Raw genomic sequence first — 21,702 nt, 5'->3', positions numbered from 1 at the left:
AAAGTTATTTGAGACTGTGGTCCCAGCTCTCTTCAGGTCATTGACCAGGTCCTGCCGTGTAGTCCTGGGCTGATCCCTCACCTTCCTCATGATCATTGATGCCCCATGAGGTGAGATCTTGCATGGAGCCCCAGACCGAGGGTGATTGACCGTCATCTTGAACTTCTTCCATTTCTTCCATCCGAATAATTGCGCCAACAGTTGTTGCCTTCTCACAAAGCTGCTTGCCTATTGTCCTGTAGCCCATCCCAGCCTTGTGCAGGTCTACAATTTTATCCCTGATGTCCTTACACAGCTCCCTGGTCTTGGCCATTGTGGAGAGGTTGGAGTCTGTTTGATTGAGTGTGTGGACAGGTGTCTTTTATACAGGTAACGAGTTCAAACAGGTGCAGTTAATACAGCTAATGAGTGGAGAACAGGAGGGCTTCTTAAAGAAAAACTAACAGGTCTGTGAGAGACGGATTTCTTACTGGTTGGTAGGTGATCAAATACTTATGTCATGCAATAAAATGCTAATTCATTACTTAAAAATCATACAATGTGATTTTCTGGATTTTTGTTTTAGATTCCGTCTCTCACAGTTGAAGTGTACCTATGATAAAAATGACAGACCTCTACATGCTTTGTAAGGAGGAAAACCTGCAAAATCGGCAGTGTATCAAATACTTGTTTTACCTATATACAGTGGGGCAAAAAAGTATTTAGTCAGCCACCAATTGTGCCACCAATCCACCATCATTTGCAAATAAATTCATAAAAAATCCTACAATGTGATTTTCTGGATTTTTTTTTCTCATTTTGTCTGTCATAGTTGAAGTGTACCTATGATGAAAACTACAGGCTTCTCTCATCTTTTTAAGTGGGAGAACTTGCACAATTGGTGGCTGACTAAATATTTTTTTGCCCCACTGTACATACTTGTTTTAGAATATACCTTTATTATTCCCTGCAAACCCTACTACCCTTCCCCCAATTGGAGTAAACTAATACATCTCATGCACATTTTACAGACACAATCTATTTTACAATAGTTATTTTGTTTTTAGTCCTTCCTCTATTTCTTACGTCCATCCAGTTTGATTTGTATTTGTAACCGGGCTATTTCACAACATTTCTGAACCTATATATAAAACAGCATGTTAACATTATTAAAGTGACCAGTGTTGGATGACTATGTACATAGGGCAGCAGATACTAAGGTGCATGGTAGTGACAGTGTCAGGGCAGGGCAGGGTACTGGGCATGGGTGGCAAGTGATGACTGTTTAGCAGTCTGATGGTCTGTAAATAGAAGCTGTTTAACAGTCTCTCAGTCCCATCTTTGATGCACCTGAACTGTCTCCGACTTCTAGATGGTAGTGGGGTAAATAAGCCATGGCTCGGAAGGGGTCAAGCAGAATTTCTTCAGCTTCCTGAGGTTGAAGAGGCGCTATTGCGCCTTGTTCGCCGGTGTGGCGGGACCATAAAGGGGGAAGCTTAGTCAGTTGTACAGCTGAATGCCTTCAACTGAAATGTGTCTTCCACATTTAACCCAACGCCTCTGAATCAGAGAGGGGGGCTGCCTTAACCAACATCCACGTCTTCAGCGCTAGGGGAACAGTGAGTTAACTGCCTTGCTCAGGGGCAGAACGACATATTTTTACCTTGTCAGCTTGGGGATTCGATTGGTTACTGGCCCAACGCTCAGTGATGTGAAAGCCAAGTAACTTGAAGCTTTTGACAATACACCCTAACTGTAGCCTATAACAATGTAATATTCCCCAAAAGACTATCTTAATTTATATATTCACAATAATAATAGTTAGTATTAGTCGTTTGTAATTCTGCCTGACCACAATTTATTCATAATTTATAGCAGAACAGCTTACATTTGTAGAATGCAAAGACTACTCGTGCTCGCTCTAGTTTAGATACCACTGTACAGTATTACATAGACATTCCAGGGGTTACAGCAGAGAGTTTGGCTATAACTGACAAATTAATGAATCCTTATAACCTGTCTGAGCTATAATAGGCTAGGCCTAGTTTGCTAACTTGCTTATTATTACAGTACTGGTAATTGCATGGTAATAGGATCACTTAGGGCCTGGAGTTTTTACTCTCATGACTTGACCAGGAAAAATTGTGGGGCCTTTGTTGTAGACCTTAAGATGTGCTTTATGATTAACCTAAGGTTATGTTTCCAAGTCAACTTACTCACAAAGATTAAAATGCTGATCTTGCATGCTCAAAAAAGTATCTATTACCCTTGCCTCTATACAATGCAGCTCTGCCAGGACACCACAAGAGGGCCCTTAAACCCAAAACAAACCCTAACAACTGAATGTTGGGCTGTAATATTTAACATTGTCCGAATATACAGTGGTTATGTGGCAGTATAAAATGTCTCAATATTTTATGCACACCTTTCAAAATGACAACATGCTGAAGGTTGTGGAGGTGTGGTTAAGGCTGAGCTTTGTGAATAGAGGGGTCTGTTATTGACATTCTGAGTCCCTCTCTTTTGTAGGCATGTCTGTTACCATGGTAATTAAAGCATTGAAGTGGTGTGGCAGGCACAGTGATCAAGCTGGGCCCCCAGATACTGAAAAGGGGAACACATTTGTTCTGCTTTTCCTTCCTTGTTGGTCATGTGTTGTGTGTGTTAATATATTGTAACATTATAAACAGTGACCGACATGTAGTCACTGTCACCAAATTTCCAATTTACAGAGGGGTGTAGGGATCATGGATACCCCTTAACGTGGCCGCCCTCATCATTATTCATACTGTGTAGCCTAACAACACTTCCTTGTCTAATTCTATATGACAGAAGAAAGTACTGTATGTCACTAATAGGCCTGATGAAAGGACACACAGACTTCTTAAATGTCCAATGCAGCTGTTTTTATCTCAATATCAAATCATTTCTGTTTAACAAGTATGTACCCTACTGGGATTGTGTCTTTTTGACCAATTTAATTTAAAATAAAAATAGCTTCTTTAAAAATCCCAGTAAAGTTCTGAGGAGTATTTATGTCTGGGAATAAAGCCCTTTTGTGGGGAAAGACTAATTCTGATTGGCCCAGTGGGGAGACAGGCCCAGCCAATCAGAATTCGTTTTCTTTTTTGTGAAGCTATTGTGTCTTTTTGGCCATTTTAATTGGCTTCACCCCTGCACAGTCATGTGAAATCCATAGATTAGGGTCTAATGAATTTATTTCAGTTGACTGATTTCCTTATATGAACTGTAACTCAGTAAAATCTTTAATTGTTGCATTTATATTTTTGTACAGTATAGTTATTGGCAGAGAAGTCTCTTTCTTATTGATCTATTAACTAATTCACCCCCTGCTGATGTCACCAGGCAGGCCAGAACTCCATCCCACCAAAACTTCCCAAACAGCTTTTACACCAAGGGCATTATAATCAATTTCACAGTATTATTCCAACCTCATAGTTTTGAAATATATCACGTTTTTCTCTGCACTGGGCCTTGAAAAACCCATACAAAGCACATCCTGCAGGAACTGTGAAATTTGTGCGGCCTACAAATTTCCTCAACATTTTGTTGATAACCACTAACATTTGCAGCAGATTTATTTTATCCAATAACAATTTATTTAGTTAGCCCTACACTCAACTGTATTTAAAAAAAAATCTAATTAAACTGCATGGGTGGCCAGGCAAAGAATGCAAACGGAAGCGCTCCTCGGGAGGGAGGGGGGATTTAAAATCTGCTAATCCCCCTGTCCTCAATCTTTCGACAGTTCTGGAGAGAAGGACCGAGCAGGGCAGTCACCTGTGGGACGTGTAAGAAATCCTGAGATTACAGCAAACTATCACAACGTTCTGGACTGTCTGTATAGCATACATATGCTTTTAATTTTATAGTTGCTAATGTGTCGTTAATTTAGATAAGCATTTACTCGCGTGCATCCGTTAATTGCGATCTACATCGAACGGTTAATCCTATTTGATAACGCTCCCAGCGCACGGGACTGGAGCGACAAAAGTGTGTTTTTCAGGCCTGAAGATATTGCTGTTATTGAGATATTCCTCGATGAGCGACACAGAGAATTCCAACACGGATTCCAAATTGGAATTGGTCATACAGGTGATGTCATGGCCAGTGTATGATTGCACTTTGATTTATCGTTCTTTTTTTATGGTGAATTGGTATTCTCCTGTAAATAATTGATTTACAGAAATATCAATATGCCACCAATATGTTATAATTATGTAGGCTAGTTGTAATTACAATAGACTTCTTCACTGGGGATGCTGATGGTTTAACACTTCGACAGAGATGCCATACATTCTGCTCTATGTTGTGTGCTGAAAATGTGTATGTGCACTCTGAGAGTGTGAGGTCAGTGTTCTATTCTGAACGCAGCTCTGTGGTAGACAGGAGTGACTGCTGAGACACCACCTGTCCTCATGGCACTGTGCACTGCAGGGCCCTGAGCTTTAGTCTGTCTCTGAGGACATGAACTCACAAATAAGATAAGGATTGCAGAAAGGGTAATCAAATGGAAATTGGAGATTTTATTTGTCAAAAGTGTCCACATTCAACAGGATAATCAAAGTAGCCTCACACAATACTAGTAGGTGGCTGCAACAGCTGTTATCCTATCTTCAATGTACATGCTCTCTCGCTTTCTCTCCCCCTAACTCTCCTTTCTCCAATATAAATGCTTCTGTGTCTGTCTTCTACCAGAGGCTGGAGGAGAGTGTGTTGTCTGAAGAGAAGAGGCTGACAGTCCGAGGCGCCTCCCCTGAAGACCCACCTACGTGTTTACCTGCACGAGTCCGAGAGATCGTTACCAAGAACCTCAACGAGAGCCGTGAGTGGGATAGAGATAAAACTGCTGAACAGTTCATCAAATGTCTGCCCTGACTATTTGCATTGACCCCCTTTTTATTTACACCTACTCTCTTGCACCGGCTCTATGCACACTCACTGTACTCTACCCACACACTCACTGTACTCTACCCACACACTCACTGTACTCTACCCACACACTCACTGTACTCTACCCACACACTCACTGGACTCTACCCACACACTCACTGGACTCTACCCACACACTCACTGGACTCTACCCACACACTCACTGGACTCTACCCACACACTCACTGTAATCTACCCACACACTCACTGGACTCTACCCACACACTCACTGTACTCTACCCACACACTCACTGTACTCTACCCACACACTCACTGGACTCTACCCACACACTCACTGGACTCTACCCACACACTCACTGTACTCTACCCACACACTCACTGTACTCTACCCACACACTCACTGGACTCTACCCACACACTCACTGGACTCTACCCACACACTCACTGGACTCTACCCACACACTCACTGTACTCTACCCACACACTCACTGTACTCTACCCACACACTCACTGTACTCTACCCACACACTCACTGTACTCTACCCACACACTCACTGGACTCTACCCACACACTCACTGGACTCTACCCACACACTCACTGTACTCTACCCACACACTCACTGGACTCTACCCACACACTCACTGTACTCTACCCACACACTCACTGGACTCTACCCACACACTCACTGGACTGTACCTACACACTCACTGGACTCTACCCACACACTCACTGGACTCTACCCACACACTCACTGGACTCTACCCACACACTCACTGGACTCTACCCACACACTCACTGGACTCTACCCACACACTCACTGGACTCTACCCACACACTCACACATACTATACAGTCACAATTCAACACACACACTACATACTCTCACACACACAAAACACACTCACATGTAGACACACTTTCACACTCTTCACATATGCTGCTGCTACTCTGTTTATTATCTATACTGATCGCCTAGTCACTTTACCCCTACCTACATGTACATATTACCTCCACTACTTTGTCCCCCTGCACATTGACTCGGTACCGGTGCTTCTTGTATATGGTCTCGTTATTGTTATTTTGTGTTACTATTTCCCTTTTTTTTTTTTTTACACATTTCTCATCATTTTTAACTCTGCATTGTTGGGAAAGGGCTCGTAAGTCAGCATTTCATGCTAAAGTCTACACTTGATGTATTCGGCGCATGTGACAAATACGATTTGAATTGAGTTTCCAATCACCTGATTATTCAAAAAAATCACAGATGTTTTCAAAGTAGTGTCCTGAATATTGAATGAAGTGCTGTGCTTTTCATTAACACAAGTGGTTGTCTGCGCCTCTCTCTTTCCCCTCCCCACCCCAGCACCAGGAGCCATGTCCTCCGTGATGTCTGTCCAAGAGGAGAACCGGGTGCTGCAGGTAGAGCTGGGAAGGCTGGAGGATCTGCTGGCCCATAGCAGGGCAGACCGAGATGAGCTGGCTATCAAATACAGCGCCATCAGCGAGAGGGTAAGAGACAGAGAAGAGAAGGCAGGAAAAATAGATTGAGTGGAGAGAGGGGGAGAGAGAGAGAGAGAGAGAGAGAGAAGTAAGTAAAAGATAAAATTAGATTATCCAGGAAAAGATAACAGGATTAGATGTGAAGTAAATAAGTAAATGGAGGTTGAGAGAGGGAGAATGAATGCATTTGTTGTAGTACTACACTAACCTGGTTGCTAGAGGAAAATATTTGGTGGGTTTAAATTCTTGACCCACCAATGTAGTCTGAAATCTTTCCCATAGAGGACTAGTCAGAGGAGTTGCCATACACCAAACACTAAAGACAAAGTAGGCCACAGAGGGGAATTCCGTAGGGGCATTTCACAGACACATATACGGAATACCAATGTACCCCTATCTCAATTCTCCTTTTACTATTTTCTTTGTCTGCTTGGAAGAGTTTTGTCCGTCTCCTTGGTTACGGGACTGGAATGAAGTGAAGTGGCATGTTGCTATGGCGTTCGTCACCCCTGGTGATTGTAAACAGAGGCTTCAGAGGGGAGGAGAGGGGGGGATCAGGCTGGGGGGGGGGGGGGGGGGGGGGTCAGTAGTATCGCGTTAGAATTTAGCCTAACTTATTGTGGTTGTACATGCAAGGTGTCAGCTCTAAAACAAACCGGATATATCTCCTATGTTACCTTTGATCTTCAAATGTTCTTCAAATGGTGATTCAGATAACCTGCAGTTAAAATGACTCTTCTGACAAATGACACTGATGTAAATGTAATGCTAAAATCCAACACCCAGGCTACTATAACATGACTTCACGTCAGTGCTTTATGGCTAAATTGTAGAATACAGAGAGGCTTATCTGTATAGACCCAGTTGTTGAGACCTACAGAGGTTCCTATGGAGACAGGTTTGTGTTTACTGCTTAGACTGAACTGTGGTGTTCTCCATGGAGAGGCCCTGAACATTCATTACAGTGCTGTTTACAACTCTCCTCAATCACAGAGCCCTCGGAGAAACCATTTTGGTCAGATACGGGTAGGTAGATGTAACTACCTTGCACCATGCAATAATTCTGAATTTATAACATAGAATTATGGTAAAACATTTCAGCATATTTTATTTTATTTATTTTCTATAGCATACCTGGCAAACCTGAAGAAAGACAGGGGTTACAAATCAAATCATCCCCCCCATGTGTTCTCATCCACATAGCTAGAGCAGGCTCTCCGCCTGGAGACAGGTGACGGGGAGCGGGATTCACCAGAGTCTCGCAGCCAGGCTCAGCAGAACATGGACCTGCGCCGGCGTCTGGACGAGGAACAGGCAGCCTACAAGCGTAAACTCACAGCCTACCAGGAGGGCCAGCAAAGACAGGCTCAGCTGGTGCAGAAACTGCAGGCCAAGGTATCACACTATGATGCATCTGTTTCCATTCACCTCCCATATATTTGGAGGTTAAAGGGTGTTTTACTAGTTCATTTATAGGCCCGTAATTGTCTGTCAACCCTCTCAGTTGTCAACAGAAGAACACACACATGAACATAAAGCAGGTGGTGGCAGTGTTTTCTTTTCGTGGTTGTAATACGGGATGTAAGTTCATGAACCTCATAGATGTCTTCCTGTATGACATCACTGTCCTACAGACTCTCTTACTAAGAATGAAAACATTTGATGCTGACAAATGGGAACCTGATGCTGATTACCTAGTCTATATTATGTCACCAGTCAGAGAGCAGATCACCTCACTGTGTCCTCCCCTCCAGGTCCTGCAGTACAAGAAGAGGTGTGGAGACCTGGAGCAGACTCTAGTGGAGAAGTCCTCGGAGCTGGAGCAGCACAGACTGAGTGTTCGTACTGCTCTACACCACTATGGAGACATTCTGAAACAACTAACCATGCCATTTAGCAACAACATTGAGTTAATCTACAATTCAATCTGATGCATGACTGTCATTCTTATTTCCCTTTAGGGTCGTTGTGATATGTCCAGCAACAGCCACCATCGAGACGAGGAGGATCCATGCGGCGACCTGGAAAATGCTCTCATCCGGTTGGAGGAGGAGCAGCAAAGGTTAGTGATTGGAATCTGCCTGGGCTAATCAGCAATGAAACTAATGACGTACAGAATTCAATGCAATTGATGCAATGCCGTGTTATGTTCCACAGGAGCAGCAGTCTGTCTGCAGTGAACGCCATGCTGAGAGAGCAGTTGGAGCAGGCAGGACTGGCCAATGAGGCACTCAGCCAGGACATACGCAGACTCACTGCTGATTGGTCCAAATCCAGGGAGGAGCTGGAGCAGAGGGAGTCTGATTGGAGGAGGGAGGAGGAAGTGTGTATTATAGTTTTTGTGGATGGCTGTTTTCAATTTTCATATTAGAAGCACTTCTCTTATTTCTGTTACGTGACATTGACATTTCACAATTTCTCTCACTTAGTCTTTCCACAGTTATTTCAGCAGTGAGCACAGTCGTCTGCTATCCGTGTGGCGACAGGTGGTGGGCTTCCGTAGACAGATCTGTGAGCTGAAGAGCGCCACAGAGAGGTCCGAACAATTAACTCACAACACACTGCATTAATGCACTACATTATATAGTTGCATGCTTGTGTCTTTGAATTCTTTCATATTTCCCCTTTTTCCCTGCCAGGGACCTGTCAGACATGCGTAACGAGCTGGCCCGGGCCTCCCACTCTGTCCAGTCGTCCTGCTCCGGCCTGTCCTCCACGCTGCGCAGCCGGGAGGGAGGGGCGGCTCTGGCCCTGGAGCGGGAGGTGGCGCTGCGGGGGCAGCTGGAGCTGCAGCTCAGAGAACGGGTGGCTGAAATGATGAGCCTGCAGACCAGGACTGACGCTGAAAGGGCTGAGCTCAACGCCAGGTCAGAGAGAGAGAACTGAACACCAGGTCAGAAAGAGAGAACTGAACACCAGGTCAGAGAGAGAGAACTGAACACCAGGTCAGAGAGAGAGAACTGAACACCAGGTCAGAGAGAGCGAGAACTGGACGCCAGGTCAGAGAGAGAGAACTGAACACCAGGTCAGAGAGAGAGAACTGAACACCAGGTCAGAGAGAGAGAACTGAACACCAGGTCAGAGAGAGAGAACTGAACGCCAGGTCAGAGAGAGAGAACTGAACGCCAGGTCAGGGGAGAGAGAACTGAACGCCAGGTCAGGGGAGAGAGAACTGAACACCAGGTCAGGGAGAGAACTGAACACCAGGGGCCTCATTTATAAACGTTACGTAGGCACAAAAGAAGGTCTATGCCACTTTCGAAGCAGATTTTGGGATTTATAAAAACAAACTTGACCGGAGAATGTGCGGTCCTCCACGGACACTTATGACCCATACGTACGCACATAAACTGGAGGAATTAGAAACTACGACTCTGATGGCAGAAGGATGAAACTCGAGAAACGCTTTGAAATTGATACCATTGTGTAAAATAAATCAAAATATTACCTCTCACGTATTATATATGAAGAGTTCCCTGGAGTGCACACAAAAAACAGACAAAAAACATGATTTAGGATAATAAATACAAACGGAGATATCTGTTTTTGCAAAAGAACCCCTCAAATATGTTGTACAGTTTAATCGGGAATCATATTTAATTGGATCTGTAATTCTTAAACAATACTTGCATGTTATGAAATGTATTCTCATGAATATTAAGGTGAACAGTTGGACAAATTATATTTAAACTGATGCTGTTTACGATGCCTCAGTCGGGCAGATACCAGTATACAGTTTCATATATTATTATCACATGTTCGTTGCGCAGAACTGTCAGTGTGGTAATGGCCTTGTCATTGTCAGTTACAATCAGGGTAATTACCACACCTGAAGGTGTTACGCAACTGGGTGGCTTTGACAATCAAATGGTTGGATATAAGAAGTCATGCAATTACAACGCGTAAATGACGCACAACGGCTGCTTTGGCACTGATGGAAGATTTAGCCGTGCCTGTCCCACTTCAACTCCTTGGCAACCTCGTTAATAGCATCGATGGTGTCTCTTTGCGTTTGCAGGACTGCATCTGTGAGGACACGGCCGCTGGAGGGTTGTGACACACGAGGTGCAGTAGAGTCGCCGGGGCTGGGCGCACTCAGCTCCTGCTCAGATGCAGCACCACTGCCCCGGTAGAACACGCAGCGACTAAAAACAATAGAAAATGTCACAATTGTTTGTGTAAATACATTTTTAAACACAACTTGAATGCATTTGGTTTACTCTTTTCAAAGTAGGGAATACTAATACCTGGATCATCCGGTGCGTCTGTCCCCCTCCACCTCCGTCACTACTCCACTCAGGAGGGATTCCCCTATAATACCGGCAAGTCGTTAGTTTCCCCCGACCTTGGCACAAACACTTTGTCTGTGTGCGGCTGCGCATTTCGGCCTTTCTGTCAGGATTTGCCGTCATCGTCGGCAAATCCCGAGGAAAATGAATTGGGGGCGTTTCGCTGACTATTTATAGGCAACTATAGGCGTTAAAAGGGTGGAACAAGACGCTCGCTCACGTGCGCCCAATTTCGAGTTGATTGTGATTCATAAAAGGAAACCGGCATGGGACATGTGTGCGCACTGTGTTATCAATCAGAATATTTTTGTGCTTAAGAAATGTTTGCGTTTCGTCCGTACGGCACCTCTTGACGTGAATCCTCCGCACAGTTTTATAAATGAGGCCCCTGGTCAGAGAGAGAACTGAACACTGCTCATTCACTGTCTGCGTCCCAAATGGCACCCTACATAGTACAATAGTTTGGAGCAGAGCCCTATGGGATTCAGACACTGTCTGTCTGTCTGTCTGTGTCTTTGTGTTTAGTAAGTGGCAGCCTGATCTGCCTGGTGGTGGTAGACAAATCAGGAGTGTAACGTGCATCGTAGAGATTCCATGGTATGCTAAGTGATCTGTGTGTTTATGGTCAGGCTGTCAGATGCAGTGCGAGAGGTGGAGAGGCTGAAGAGCCAGAGTGAGGAGAAAGACAGGGACGTGGCCTCACTGACCAGGAGACTGGAGGTGAGAGACTGGCCTGTGTGAACCCAGCAGAGATACTTCCTGTAGCCATTAGCCATCATACCCCTCCCTTCTCACTATGGTTCTATCCTCCTGCAGGAGCAGAGTGGCAACGATGAGACAGACATGCAGGTGATGAGGGCTCATACTGAAACACTACTGGACACACTGAGAGACATTGCCCAGGTACAGCCATCACACACACACACACACACCACACCACAAACAAACAAAGGGAAACTTTGACCAAAACCCTTTTTTGAATCCTCTTCCCAGACTGTCCTATCCGATGGGGACTCATCATCAGAAGCAGACCAGGAGAACACTGGGGCTCCTCTATTGGCTCTTCTCCGTGGCTCCTCCCCTCACCGCTCCTCATCACCATGGGGATCCACCTCTCCCAGACGTTACTCCTCGTTGGCCACCGTCCCAGAGGCCAGCCTGTCAGCTCTGCGGTCTGCTGTCAACAGCAGACATCTCCAGCTGCAGGTACCCCCTTCACACTGTCCCTCTGTTGCAACTGGACACATTAACACATCTACTACTATCTATATGGGTTTACTATATTTATTCTCTGGGATTGGAAATTGAGGTTGCTTTATTCCAATGTTACATTGTCAAACGTTCCTATACAAACCTTTTCTATAAAAGTTATCTTGAGTTTCTTCGTTCCTCTGTATCACTTTCAGTGTTCAGTGTCCCACTCTCTCATCTGCCTCTGTCTCTCTGGTCCACAGGAGGTCCGAGGGCGTCTCTCCTCTTCCCAGTCATCAGTACAATTGCTGCGCAGGCAGCTAGCAGAGGCGGAATCAGCCAAGCGGGAGGCGGAACAGCGCAGTCAGACCCTGCATGGAGAGAGGGATGGAGTTCAGAGAGAGAAGGACACCACACAGAGAGAGAGAGACCGTCTGAAACAAGACAGGGACACACTGGCTAGGTACAACCAGGAGGGCTCAGGCAGACTTCTAACACAACTTGGGTGATGGAAAACCCTTTAGGACCAGGAAGTGTCTGCCCTCAGTGCCCTAGTTAAAGAACACTTACTCTATGTATATAAATGGTTACGTTTCAGTCTATATTTCTAATGTATCCATTGTCCTGTTGTGTTCTGTGTCTTGGTCTCTATCCTGTCAGTGAGAAGGTGGCTGTGGAGAAGGCAGCCCAGGCAGCTCTGATCAAGGCCCAGATTCTGCAGATGGACTGTGAGAAGCTGCAGCAGGCCGTGACGTCGGCCCAGAGAGAGAGGGATCACGAGAGAGAGGAGAAGGTGGACGCGCTGCAGGAGAGAGACCGGGCCAAGGCAGAGACCGACAGAGTGTGAGTGAGAATGTGTGAAAATAAAGGTGGAAGGGAGAGAGTGATGGGGGGAAAAATAAGTAAATGATGAAATTATGAGAAAGGAGGAGACGAGGGAAGTAAATGATGAAATAATGAGAAAGGAGGAGACGAGGGAAGTAAATGATGAAATTATGAGAAAGGAGGAGACGAGGGAAGTAAATGATGAAATTATGAGAAAGGAGGAGACGAGGGAAGTAAATGATGAAATTATGAGAAAGGAGGAGACGAGGGAAGTAAATGATGAAATTATGAGAAAGGAGGAGACGAGGGAAGTAAATGATGAAATTATGAGAAAGGAGGAGACGAGGGAAGTAAATGATGAAATTATGAGAAAGAAGGAGACGAGGGAAGTAAATGATGAAATTATGAGAAAGGAGGAGACGAGGGAAGTAAATGATGAAATTATGAGAAAGGAGGAGACGAGGGAAGTAAATGATGAAATTATGAGAAAGAAGGAGACGAGGGAAGTAAATGATGAAATTATGAGAAAGGAGGAGACGAGGGAAGTAAATGATGAAATTATGAGAAAGAAGGAGACGAGGGAAGTAAATGATGAAATTATGAGAAAGGAGGAGACGAGGGAAGTAAATGATGAAATTATGAGAAAGAAGGAGACGAGGGAAGTAAATGATGAAATTATGAGAAAGGAGGAGACGAGGGAAGTAAATGATGAAATTATGAGAAAGGAGGAGACGAGGGAAGTAAATGATGAAATTATGAGAAAGAAGGAGACGAGGGAAGTAAATGATGAAATTATGAGAAAGGAGGAGACGAGGGAAGTAAATGATGAGAATTAGAAGGAGGATATTGCAGTATACTGTATATAACTGTATTCCTATCCTTGTCCTCTGTCCCTGGTACCTGTCCCCACAGTCAGAAGCAGTGGGAGCAGAGTGAGAGCCGGGCGTCTGTCCAGAGAGGGGAGCTGTCTACAGTGAGAGAGACTCACCACCAGGCAGAGGTGGAGAGGCAGCTGCTGGAAGGAGAGAAGACCCAGCTCACTGAGGCTTTGGCCCGGGTATGACACACACAGATACGGATACGGATGTCACTATAACTATCTGGCTCCTCTTGTGTTTGCTTGTCATATTTTTGGTCCCTTTAACTTCCTCTCTGTTCTATGCTGAAAGGTTACCTATCCTCTGTGTTACATATCCTTGAATGTTTTGTCCTCGGTGCCCCAGGCTGAGAGCAGTAATGCAGAGCTCTCTCTGCTGGTCAACAAGCTTCACTCTGAGGAGGCTGCCCTCCGAGACTCTCTGGCCAAGATGGGCAGCATGAATGAGGGCCTTGCCCAGGACAAGTCTGACCTCAACTCCATCATCAGCCAGGTGGGACCAACACCGTGATCAACATTTGACTGACACTTGTGGTGGATGTCATATAGAACTGATGCAAGAGTGACCATGTCATCTTCATCAAATCAAAGCATTACCCTTGCTAATATGTTTTCTGTAAGCCATGGTATCATGGTATGCGTATTGCCTATCAGGATTGCTTGTAGTTTTAAATGTAAGCCTTGCACACCCGTCCTGTCTCTCTTATGTGTCCATGTTTCTCTCTCAGCTTGAAGAGGAGAAGGCCTACCTGCAGGCCCAGAAACATGAAGCGGAGCAGGAGAAGATGACCATCAGAGATGAGCTCGTCCGATTGGAACAGGAGAGGCTAGAGTTGGACTCCGCCCGCCTCGCCCTCCACCAGTCCTTGCAGGAGTCTGAGCTGAGCAGGGTGGGGATGGAGGCGGAGCTTCAGAGCCTCAGGGCCGACAGAGTGAAGCTGCAGGACAAAGTCACTCAGGTAAATGATGAATGTCCTCTCCACTCTGAATGGGAATGTGGCAAGAAAGAGCTTCTGTCACTCTGGACTAATAAGTAATTAACAGTGCATGAAAATCACTGGGTTCTGAAACCTCATTGTTCCAGTGAACATTTGTCTGTAAATGTGTACAGTTTTACTGCATGTACCTGTGTATCGCTCTGCTGACAGCTGTGTGGCGAGGTGAGCTCTCTGGGGGCGGAATTGGGCATGGCCCGCGGTGAGGAACAGAGACAGGGCGTGGCTCTGGAGGAAGTAGGGCGGGGCCGGGCGGAGCTTATCAGGGAGAGGGCGGGGCTGGTGGTCCAGCTGACTGCATCGGAGAGAGAGAACGCCACACTAACAGAGGAGTTGGCCGCATTCAGGTGAGAGATCTGTGTGTCTGAACGACGGTGTGTGTATTTCTGTGTGTGTGTTGACGAATTGGTCCCTAATATTAGTGTCCATGCCCCTGCAGGTCAGAGCGGGAGGCCTTGGAGACCAGCCTGTTTGAGGTGCAGCAGCAGCTGGTTCAGATAGAGTTTCGCAGAGAGCAGCTAGAAGCAGAGAACCAGAGCCTGCGGCTACTCAGGGAGACCACCACCGGTGAGAGATGGAGAGAGACAGAGAGGAGGATGAGAAATAAATGACCATGTGGAGGGAAATGAAATAAATGAGTGAGAAGAGGAGAATAGGTAGGAGAGAGAGAAAGTCTGTGAGAGTAAGAAAGGAAGAGGGGAGGATGGATATGTTAGAATGGAAGAAAATGATTAAGGAACATTGAGGGAGAGAGCCATAGATCAGGAATTAGAAACCTGTGTTTAACCCCTTACACTCGTGGAAATTGGGCTATATGGATATGGCCAAATTGAAATGGTTCTAACAGAACTATAAAAAGCATGACCAGGGTAGCAATTGAAAGAAAAGACTTTGGAGATTATGGGGAAAGAACACAACAGTTCACCTGACACAAGACTGAATCCAGACATTACACTGTTGCTTTTATGTGCATTTTACATTTACTGGACATATTACAGCATTTTTAATAACGAAATCTGAAAATACATTCAGTAACATAATAGGAATATCCATTGACATTTTGGAATAGGTGCAAAATAAGAAAACACGCAATCCAAAATGTTCCATTATACTGTAAATCCCAATCTGGGTCAGTTGGGCATGATTTGAAAGCTTATTCTATTGCCAACATGGCTAACTAAGTTATAAAATACGATCTTACAGTTTTAGGCTTTCAGAAGGCACTTCAGACCAACAGATTGTAATTTTGGTGCACATAGAAATGGAGTCATGAGTGCTTTCAAGTGCTTGTTCTGTGGCAAATTTTCGACACAATACGACAAACAGGCTTATTCTGTTCAGGACAACCCGGGGTATAGCACATGTTCAGTACAACCCGGGGTATAGCACATGTTCAGTACAACTCGGGGTATAGCACATGTTCAGGACAACCCGGGGTATAGCACATGTTCAGGACAACCCGGGGTATAGCACATGTTCAGGACAACCCGGGGTATAGCACATGTTCAGGACAACCCGGGGTATAGCACATGTTCAGTACAACCCGGGGTATAGCACATGTTCAGGACAACCCGGGGTATAGCACATGTTCAGGACAACCCGGGGTATAGCACATGTTCAGGACAACCCGGGGTATAGCACATGTTCAGTACAACCCGGGGTATAGCACATGTTCAGGACAACCCGGGGTATAGCACATGTTCAGGACAACCCGGGGTATAGCACATGTTCAGGACAACCTGGGGTATAGCACATGTTCAGGACAACCCGGGGTATAGCACATGTTCAGGACAACCCGGGGTATAGCACATGTTCAGGACAACCTGTGGTATAGCACATGTTCAGGACAACCCGGGGTATAGAACATGTTCAGGACAACCCGGGGATTAGCACATGTTCAGGACAACCCGGGGTATAGCACATGTTCAGGACAACCCGGGGTATAGCACATGTTCAGGACAACCCGGGGTATAGCACATGTTCAGGACAACCCGGGGATTAGCACATGTTCAGGACAACCCGGGGTATTTCACATGTTCAGGACAACCCGGGGTATAGCACATGTTCAGTACAACCCGGGGTATAGCACATGTTCAGGACAACCCGGGGTATAGCACATGTTCAGTACAACCCGGGGTATGGCACATGTTCAGGACAACCCGGGGTATAGCACATGTTCAGGACAACTCGGGGTATAGCACATGTTCAGGACAACCCGGGGTATAGCACATGTTCAGGACAACCCGGGGTATAGCACATGTTCAGGACAACCCGGGGTATAGCACATGTTCAGGACAACCCGGGGTATAGCACATGTTCAGGACAACCCGGGGTATAGCACATGTTCAGGACAACCCGGGGTATAGCACATGTTCAGGACAACCCGGGGTATAGCACATGCCATAGTGATCATAAACGTTGATACTGTAAATGACATGAGTTTTCTAATACGGAAATGTGAAGTAAACGTTTGGACTCACGGCTGTGTGGTTTGCTTGTATGACATCAAAGCGGTATTTATTATAATTCTCAACGTCTCTTCTTTCAAAACACATCGACTCCTCTCGATTTACAGCATTTCCCTCGCTCGGACAACAACAAATGTGCAAAAGTAGCTGATTATTCGGAGGGATGGGTCTCTTCAAGTCGTGCACGGTGCTCAAGTTTATAAAGGCTGTCAGCCAAAACCCATACAGCTCTGTGAAGTGGAGAACCGGGGCTCTGGTGTCATATATAGCATGTTACAATGACAAAATCTGCCATTTTCAACCCATATATGAACGGGGCTGTGAGTGGAGAGGGTTACAGCCCTTATTTAAAAACTGTTGCTGCGTTTGATGGTGTATCTGTTGTATGACTGAGTCTGTATAAACACAGGTGTGAAACCGGTCATCATGTCTGATATTGTCCTGTGTAGCGGAGCTGAGACGTGTGCGCGCGGATGGGGAGAATGTGCTGGCGCAGAGTGAGAGGGAGAGAGAGGCTTTGAGCCAGGCCCTGACTACCACCCAGCAGGAGTCCCAGCAGGCCCTCCACACCGCCATCACTGACCACCAGGAGGAGGCAGAGAGACTGACCGCTGAAAAGGTGAGGAGGGCTCAGGCTGGATTGTGTCTGTCTGTCTAGGCCTGTTTGGAGAAGTGTTTGTGCTAGCAGTAAGAGTACTATTTGGATGGTTTTACTGTAAAGAAATGTGTTCTTGCTTTTTCTTGCTTTGCCCAAGGTGTCTCACTGTAGGTCTTGATTCTACTCAGTTGTTCATGTTCTTTATTTGGGCTGGTTTAACCCATGCAATGAACATGAACAACTGAGTGTGTTTGTTCTCCAGGAGGCCCTGCGTCGCAGTTTGGAGTTTGAACAGGAGGGGGCACTGCGACAGGTCAGACAGGAGGCAGAAGAGCAGCTCCTCAGAGCCGAGAGAGACCGGGAGGACCTGAAAGATGAAGTGAGGAGTCTGCAGCACGACAGAGACCAGAGTCTGCTACAGGCAGAGACAGAGAAACAACAGGTCAGGCACATCTGAGAGTCCATACAAACACAATGCGGGATCTATTTTCAGCTGGCGCTAAGGTCTGAGGGGCAAGTGTCATCTAAAACCTGTGCACAGGCATTTTCCAGCCCTAACGCCAGGTTTGGCAATTAACCTGTCTTAAATCAGCTCGCTTGCACTGAGGTGGGAGGGATGGCAATATTTGAAGTGTGTCCTTAAAAACAAGCGCAGAAGTAACCATTTTATGCAGCGCTAATGGGAAGTTGTAAGACCCATAGCCTATCCAGCCACGACGCACAGTGCCCATGGAAGAGAGACGTGCATTTTGTGCCAGTGAATCTTGTATTTATACGGAACAAAAATATTAACGCAACATGTAAGGTGTTGGTCCATGTTTCATGAGCTGAAATAAAAAATCCCAGAAGTGTTCCATACACACACAAAGCATATTTCTCCCAAATGTGGTGGCTAGAGTTGTTTACATCCCTGTTAGTCAGCATTTCTCCTTTGCCAAGATAATCCATCCACCTGACAGCTGTGGTATATAAAGAAGCTGATTAAACAGCATGATCATTACACTGGACATACCTTGTGCTGGGAACAATAAATGGCCACTCTAAAATGTGCAGTTTTGTCACACAACACAATGCCACAGATGTCTCAAGTTTTGAGGGAGCGTGCAATTGGCATGCTGACGGCAGGAATGTCCACCAGAGCTGTTACCAGATAACATCATTTTTATTTTTCTACCATAAGCCGCCTCCAACATCGTTTTAGAGAGTTTGGCAGTGCGTCCATCTGGCCTCACAGCCACAGACCACGTGTAACCACGCCAGCCCAGGACCTCCACATCCAGCTTCTTAACCTGTGGGATCATCTGAGACCAGCCACCCGGAAAGCTGATGAAACTGTTGGTTTGCACAATCATTTCTGCACAAAGTGTCAGAAACCATCTCAAAAAGCTCATCTGCGTGCTCGTCATCCTCACCAGGGTCTTGACCCGACTGCAGTTAAGCGTCGTAACCGAGTTCAGTGGGCAAATGTTCACCTTCAATGGCCACTGGCACGCTGGGGAAGTGGGCTCTTCACAGATGAATCCCGGTTTCAACTGTACCAGGCAGATGGCAGACAGCGTGTATGGCATCGTGTGGGTGAGTTGCTGATGTCAACGTTGGGAACAGAGTGTCCCATGCTGGCGATGGGGTTATGGTATCGGCCGGCATAAGCTATGGACAACAAACACAATTGCATTTTATCGCTGGCAATTTAAATGCACAGAGATACTGTGAGAAGATCCTGCGGTCCATTGTCGTGCCATTCATCTGCCGCCATCACCTCATGTTTCAGCATGATAATGCACGGCACCATGTCACAAGGATCTGTACACCATTCCTGGAAGCTGAAAATGTCCCAGTTCTTCCATGGCCTGCATACTCACCAGACATGTCACCCATTGAGCACGTTTGGGATGCTCTGGATCGACCTGTACGACAGCGTGTTCCAGTTCCCGCCAATATCCAGCACCTTTGCACAGCCATTGAAGAGGGGAGAGACAACATAGCACAGGCCACAATCAACAGCCTGATCAACTGTATGCGAAGGAGAGGTGTCGCGCTGCATGAGGCAAATGGTGGTCACACCAGATACTGACTGGATTTCTGATTCACGTCCCTACCTTTTTTTTTAAAGGTATCTGTGACCAACCGATGCATGTATCTATAAAACGTGAAATTCATAGATTAGGGCTTAATTTATTTATTTCAATTGATTGATTGATTTCCTAATATGAACTGTAAAATCTTATAAATTGTTGCATGTTGCGTTTTTAATAGTTTTGTTCAGTGTAGAAACAAAAAAACGATTGGTTTCCATCCCGTTTAAATAGATTAAAAACCAAGCATTGCCTACCTTCCCCTTAATCAAGGCTGGTTTAGAGGTATCACATAGGTGCATATTGTTGTCCTAGCCATTAACCAAGTATATAAATAAATAAGGTTTTAAATGGTCTACTGAAATGTTCTGAAATATTGTAGTAAAATATGCAAATGAGGCAATAACTCATTAAATATGCACATATTTGCAAATCCATTTTTCTGGACACTGGATTACGTGTACCCTAAATATTTTGGTTTCATTTTGTTAAGACCCTCCAGGACAGGACTGACTCAGAGCAGATTGTGGATACATATTGTTTTTCTTCATATTTCTAGCTGTAAAATACTAAAGCCATGTTTATAAAATGCATTTTTGGCAAATGTATTATCGAGAGATAATTTATTTTTTACAACATATCAACAATTCCCTCTGGGCAAGTCTCGAGAATATGTCTAAGTATTACCACACACAATTTGGTGAAAGTAGATGCTACTGAAGCTGAGGAAATGTAGTTGGCATGTGGGAAGAGTCTGACTTTCAGGAAATGGCAGTTAAAGGCAAGTACACTGAATTTAGACTACCAAACACCTTTTTAGATCCAATCACCATCTCTTTAAACTAAGTTACTATATATATGTATTCCAATTTGTTACATTCTCTATGAAAATGGCTTTTAACTTAAGTGTAATTAAAAATAGTGAGTTTTGAAATTATGGATGTATGACCATTATAAAGTGGATCAAATTCATGAAACTTTGATGGTAAGATAAATAAAATAAAATACACATTTTCATCAAGATTTTGATCGTTTTATGTGTTTAAATACTAATATTAGTGAGCCAAAATACCAACAAATCTCAAAATGTATAGGTATTTGCGAAAATGTCATTTCAGCCTGTAGTGCCGGCCTTAAATCATCTATTCGTCAGAGTGTCTTGATTTGAAAATATACAGTACTGCACATCCTTAAACATACACACATATGCCTACCTGCATACTTAATTTGGCTTGTTCAAGTATCCATCCCCATCTTCAAAGAGCGCCTCTCATCCGGTTACCAAAGCAGGGAAGGGGTGATGCGTAAAGACATGTAGGCTTGTCTAAGCTCGTTGATGCCAGACATAGGGCATTAAACAAACACTGAATGGTTTTTTACTGTTGCTATTAGCCTACACGTTACTGTAGCGTATGCTATTTAATGAACTGTAGTATATCAATACACAATGGACCAGGACGAAAATAATCAGAGCCCCCAGCCTAAGTGAAGTTGGGGGCAACGCAAATACCATCAGTAACCTACAAAACTTGAGACAAGCACATGCAGTATTAAGCTATGGAATGTGTTGATTAAAACCTCTAAAAGTCTAAGCCGTTGGGCAATGCTAAAATATGTAATTGTTTTAAGATGGTCATACCATGGATAATTTAGCTATTTGATTTGGAATTTTAGGACCCTTTAGGTATCAACAATTATATAAAAAAAATGATTTAATAAAATATTGAATTTGGCCTTTACTACTATAGCCCATAGAAACACATTGAATAACACATTGATAAATGGCCCAAAGAGACAGTAAAAACATATCATAATGAATAAGGCTTTGAAGTGTCTGTCCTATATCTAGGAGATTTAAGAAAGCTCAGGAATATTTGTATTTTTTGGGACACATATTTAACCCCTTATTTTTGTTGGAACAAACTACCTCCATACATCCATTCATTTGCATGGGCTACCTTTGTGGGGGTTGTAGAGCAAAACGGAGAAC

At 44.8% G+C, this 21,702-nt stretch overlaps 1 protein-coding gene across 3 annotated transcripts in view; it reads left to right on the top strand.

Moving 5' to 3' along the window:
* crocc (ciliary rootlet coiled-coil, rootletin) overlaps window positions 1-21,702 on the top strand; it is a 46,435-nt gene that overhangs the window by 2,095 nt on the left and 22,638 nt on the right. The window contains exons 1-21 of one of the 3 annotated variants that reach the window (XR_016487991.1): window positions 3,730-4,095; window positions 4,699-4,825; window positions 6,258-6,403; window positions 7,598-7,789; window positions 8,149-8,232; window positions 8,356-8,456; window positions 8,552-8,717; window positions 8,824-8,930; window positions 9,034-9,261; window positions 11,313-11,403; window positions 11,500-11,586; window positions 11,677-11,889; window positions 12,138-12,337; window positions 12,535-12,717; window positions 13,612-13,756; window positions 13,923-14,069; window positions 14,305-14,535; window positions 14,725-14,918; window positions 15,011-15,138; window positions 17,489-17,658; window positions 17,826-18,079. Coding sequence is in view for 2 of the 3 variants with exons in the window: in XM_036950429.2 (XP_036806324.2) it covers window positions 4,042-4,095; window positions 4,699-4,825; window positions 6,258-6,403; window positions 7,598-7,789; window positions 8,149-8,232; window positions 8,356-8,456; window positions 8,552-8,717; window positions 8,824-8,930; window positions 9,034-9,261; window positions 11,313-11,403; window positions 11,500-11,586; window positions 11,677-11,889; window positions 12,138-12,337; window positions 12,535-12,717; window positions 13,612-13,756; window positions 13,923-14,069; window positions 14,305-14,535; window positions 14,725-14,918; window positions 15,011-15,138; window positions 17,489-17,658; window positions 17,900-18,079 (3,174 nt within the window). In the remaining variant the exon portion in view is untranslated. Of the gene's footprint in view, window positions 1-3,729; window positions 4,096-4,698; window positions 4,826-6,257; window positions 6,404-7,597; window positions 7,790-8,148; window positions 8,233-8,355; window positions 8,457-8,551; window positions 8,718-8,823; window positions 8,931-9,033; window positions 9,262-11,312; window positions 11,404-11,499; window positions 11,587-11,676; window positions 11,890-12,137; window positions 12,338-12,534; window positions 12,718-13,611; window positions 13,757-13,922; window positions 14,070-14,304; window positions 14,536-14,724; window positions 14,919-15,010; window positions 15,139-17,488; window positions 17,659-17,825; window positions 18,080-21,702 lie in introns of those variants that run through there. The other 2 variants (XM_036950429.2, XM_036950430.2) reach the window with 2 other exon arrangements.

Source organism: Oncorhynchus mykiss, chromosome 17 (assembly GCF_057628025.1).
Source record: "Oncorhynchus mykiss isolate SJ-2025 chromosome 17, ASM5762802v1, whole genome shotgun sequence".
In the NCBI taxonomy this organism is placed as follows: domain Eukaryota; kingdom Metazoa; phylum Chordata; class Actinopteri; order Salmoniformes; family Salmonidae; genus Oncorhynchus; species Oncorhynchus mykiss.
This window is presented reverse-complemented; position numbering and strand designations above follow the sequence as displayed.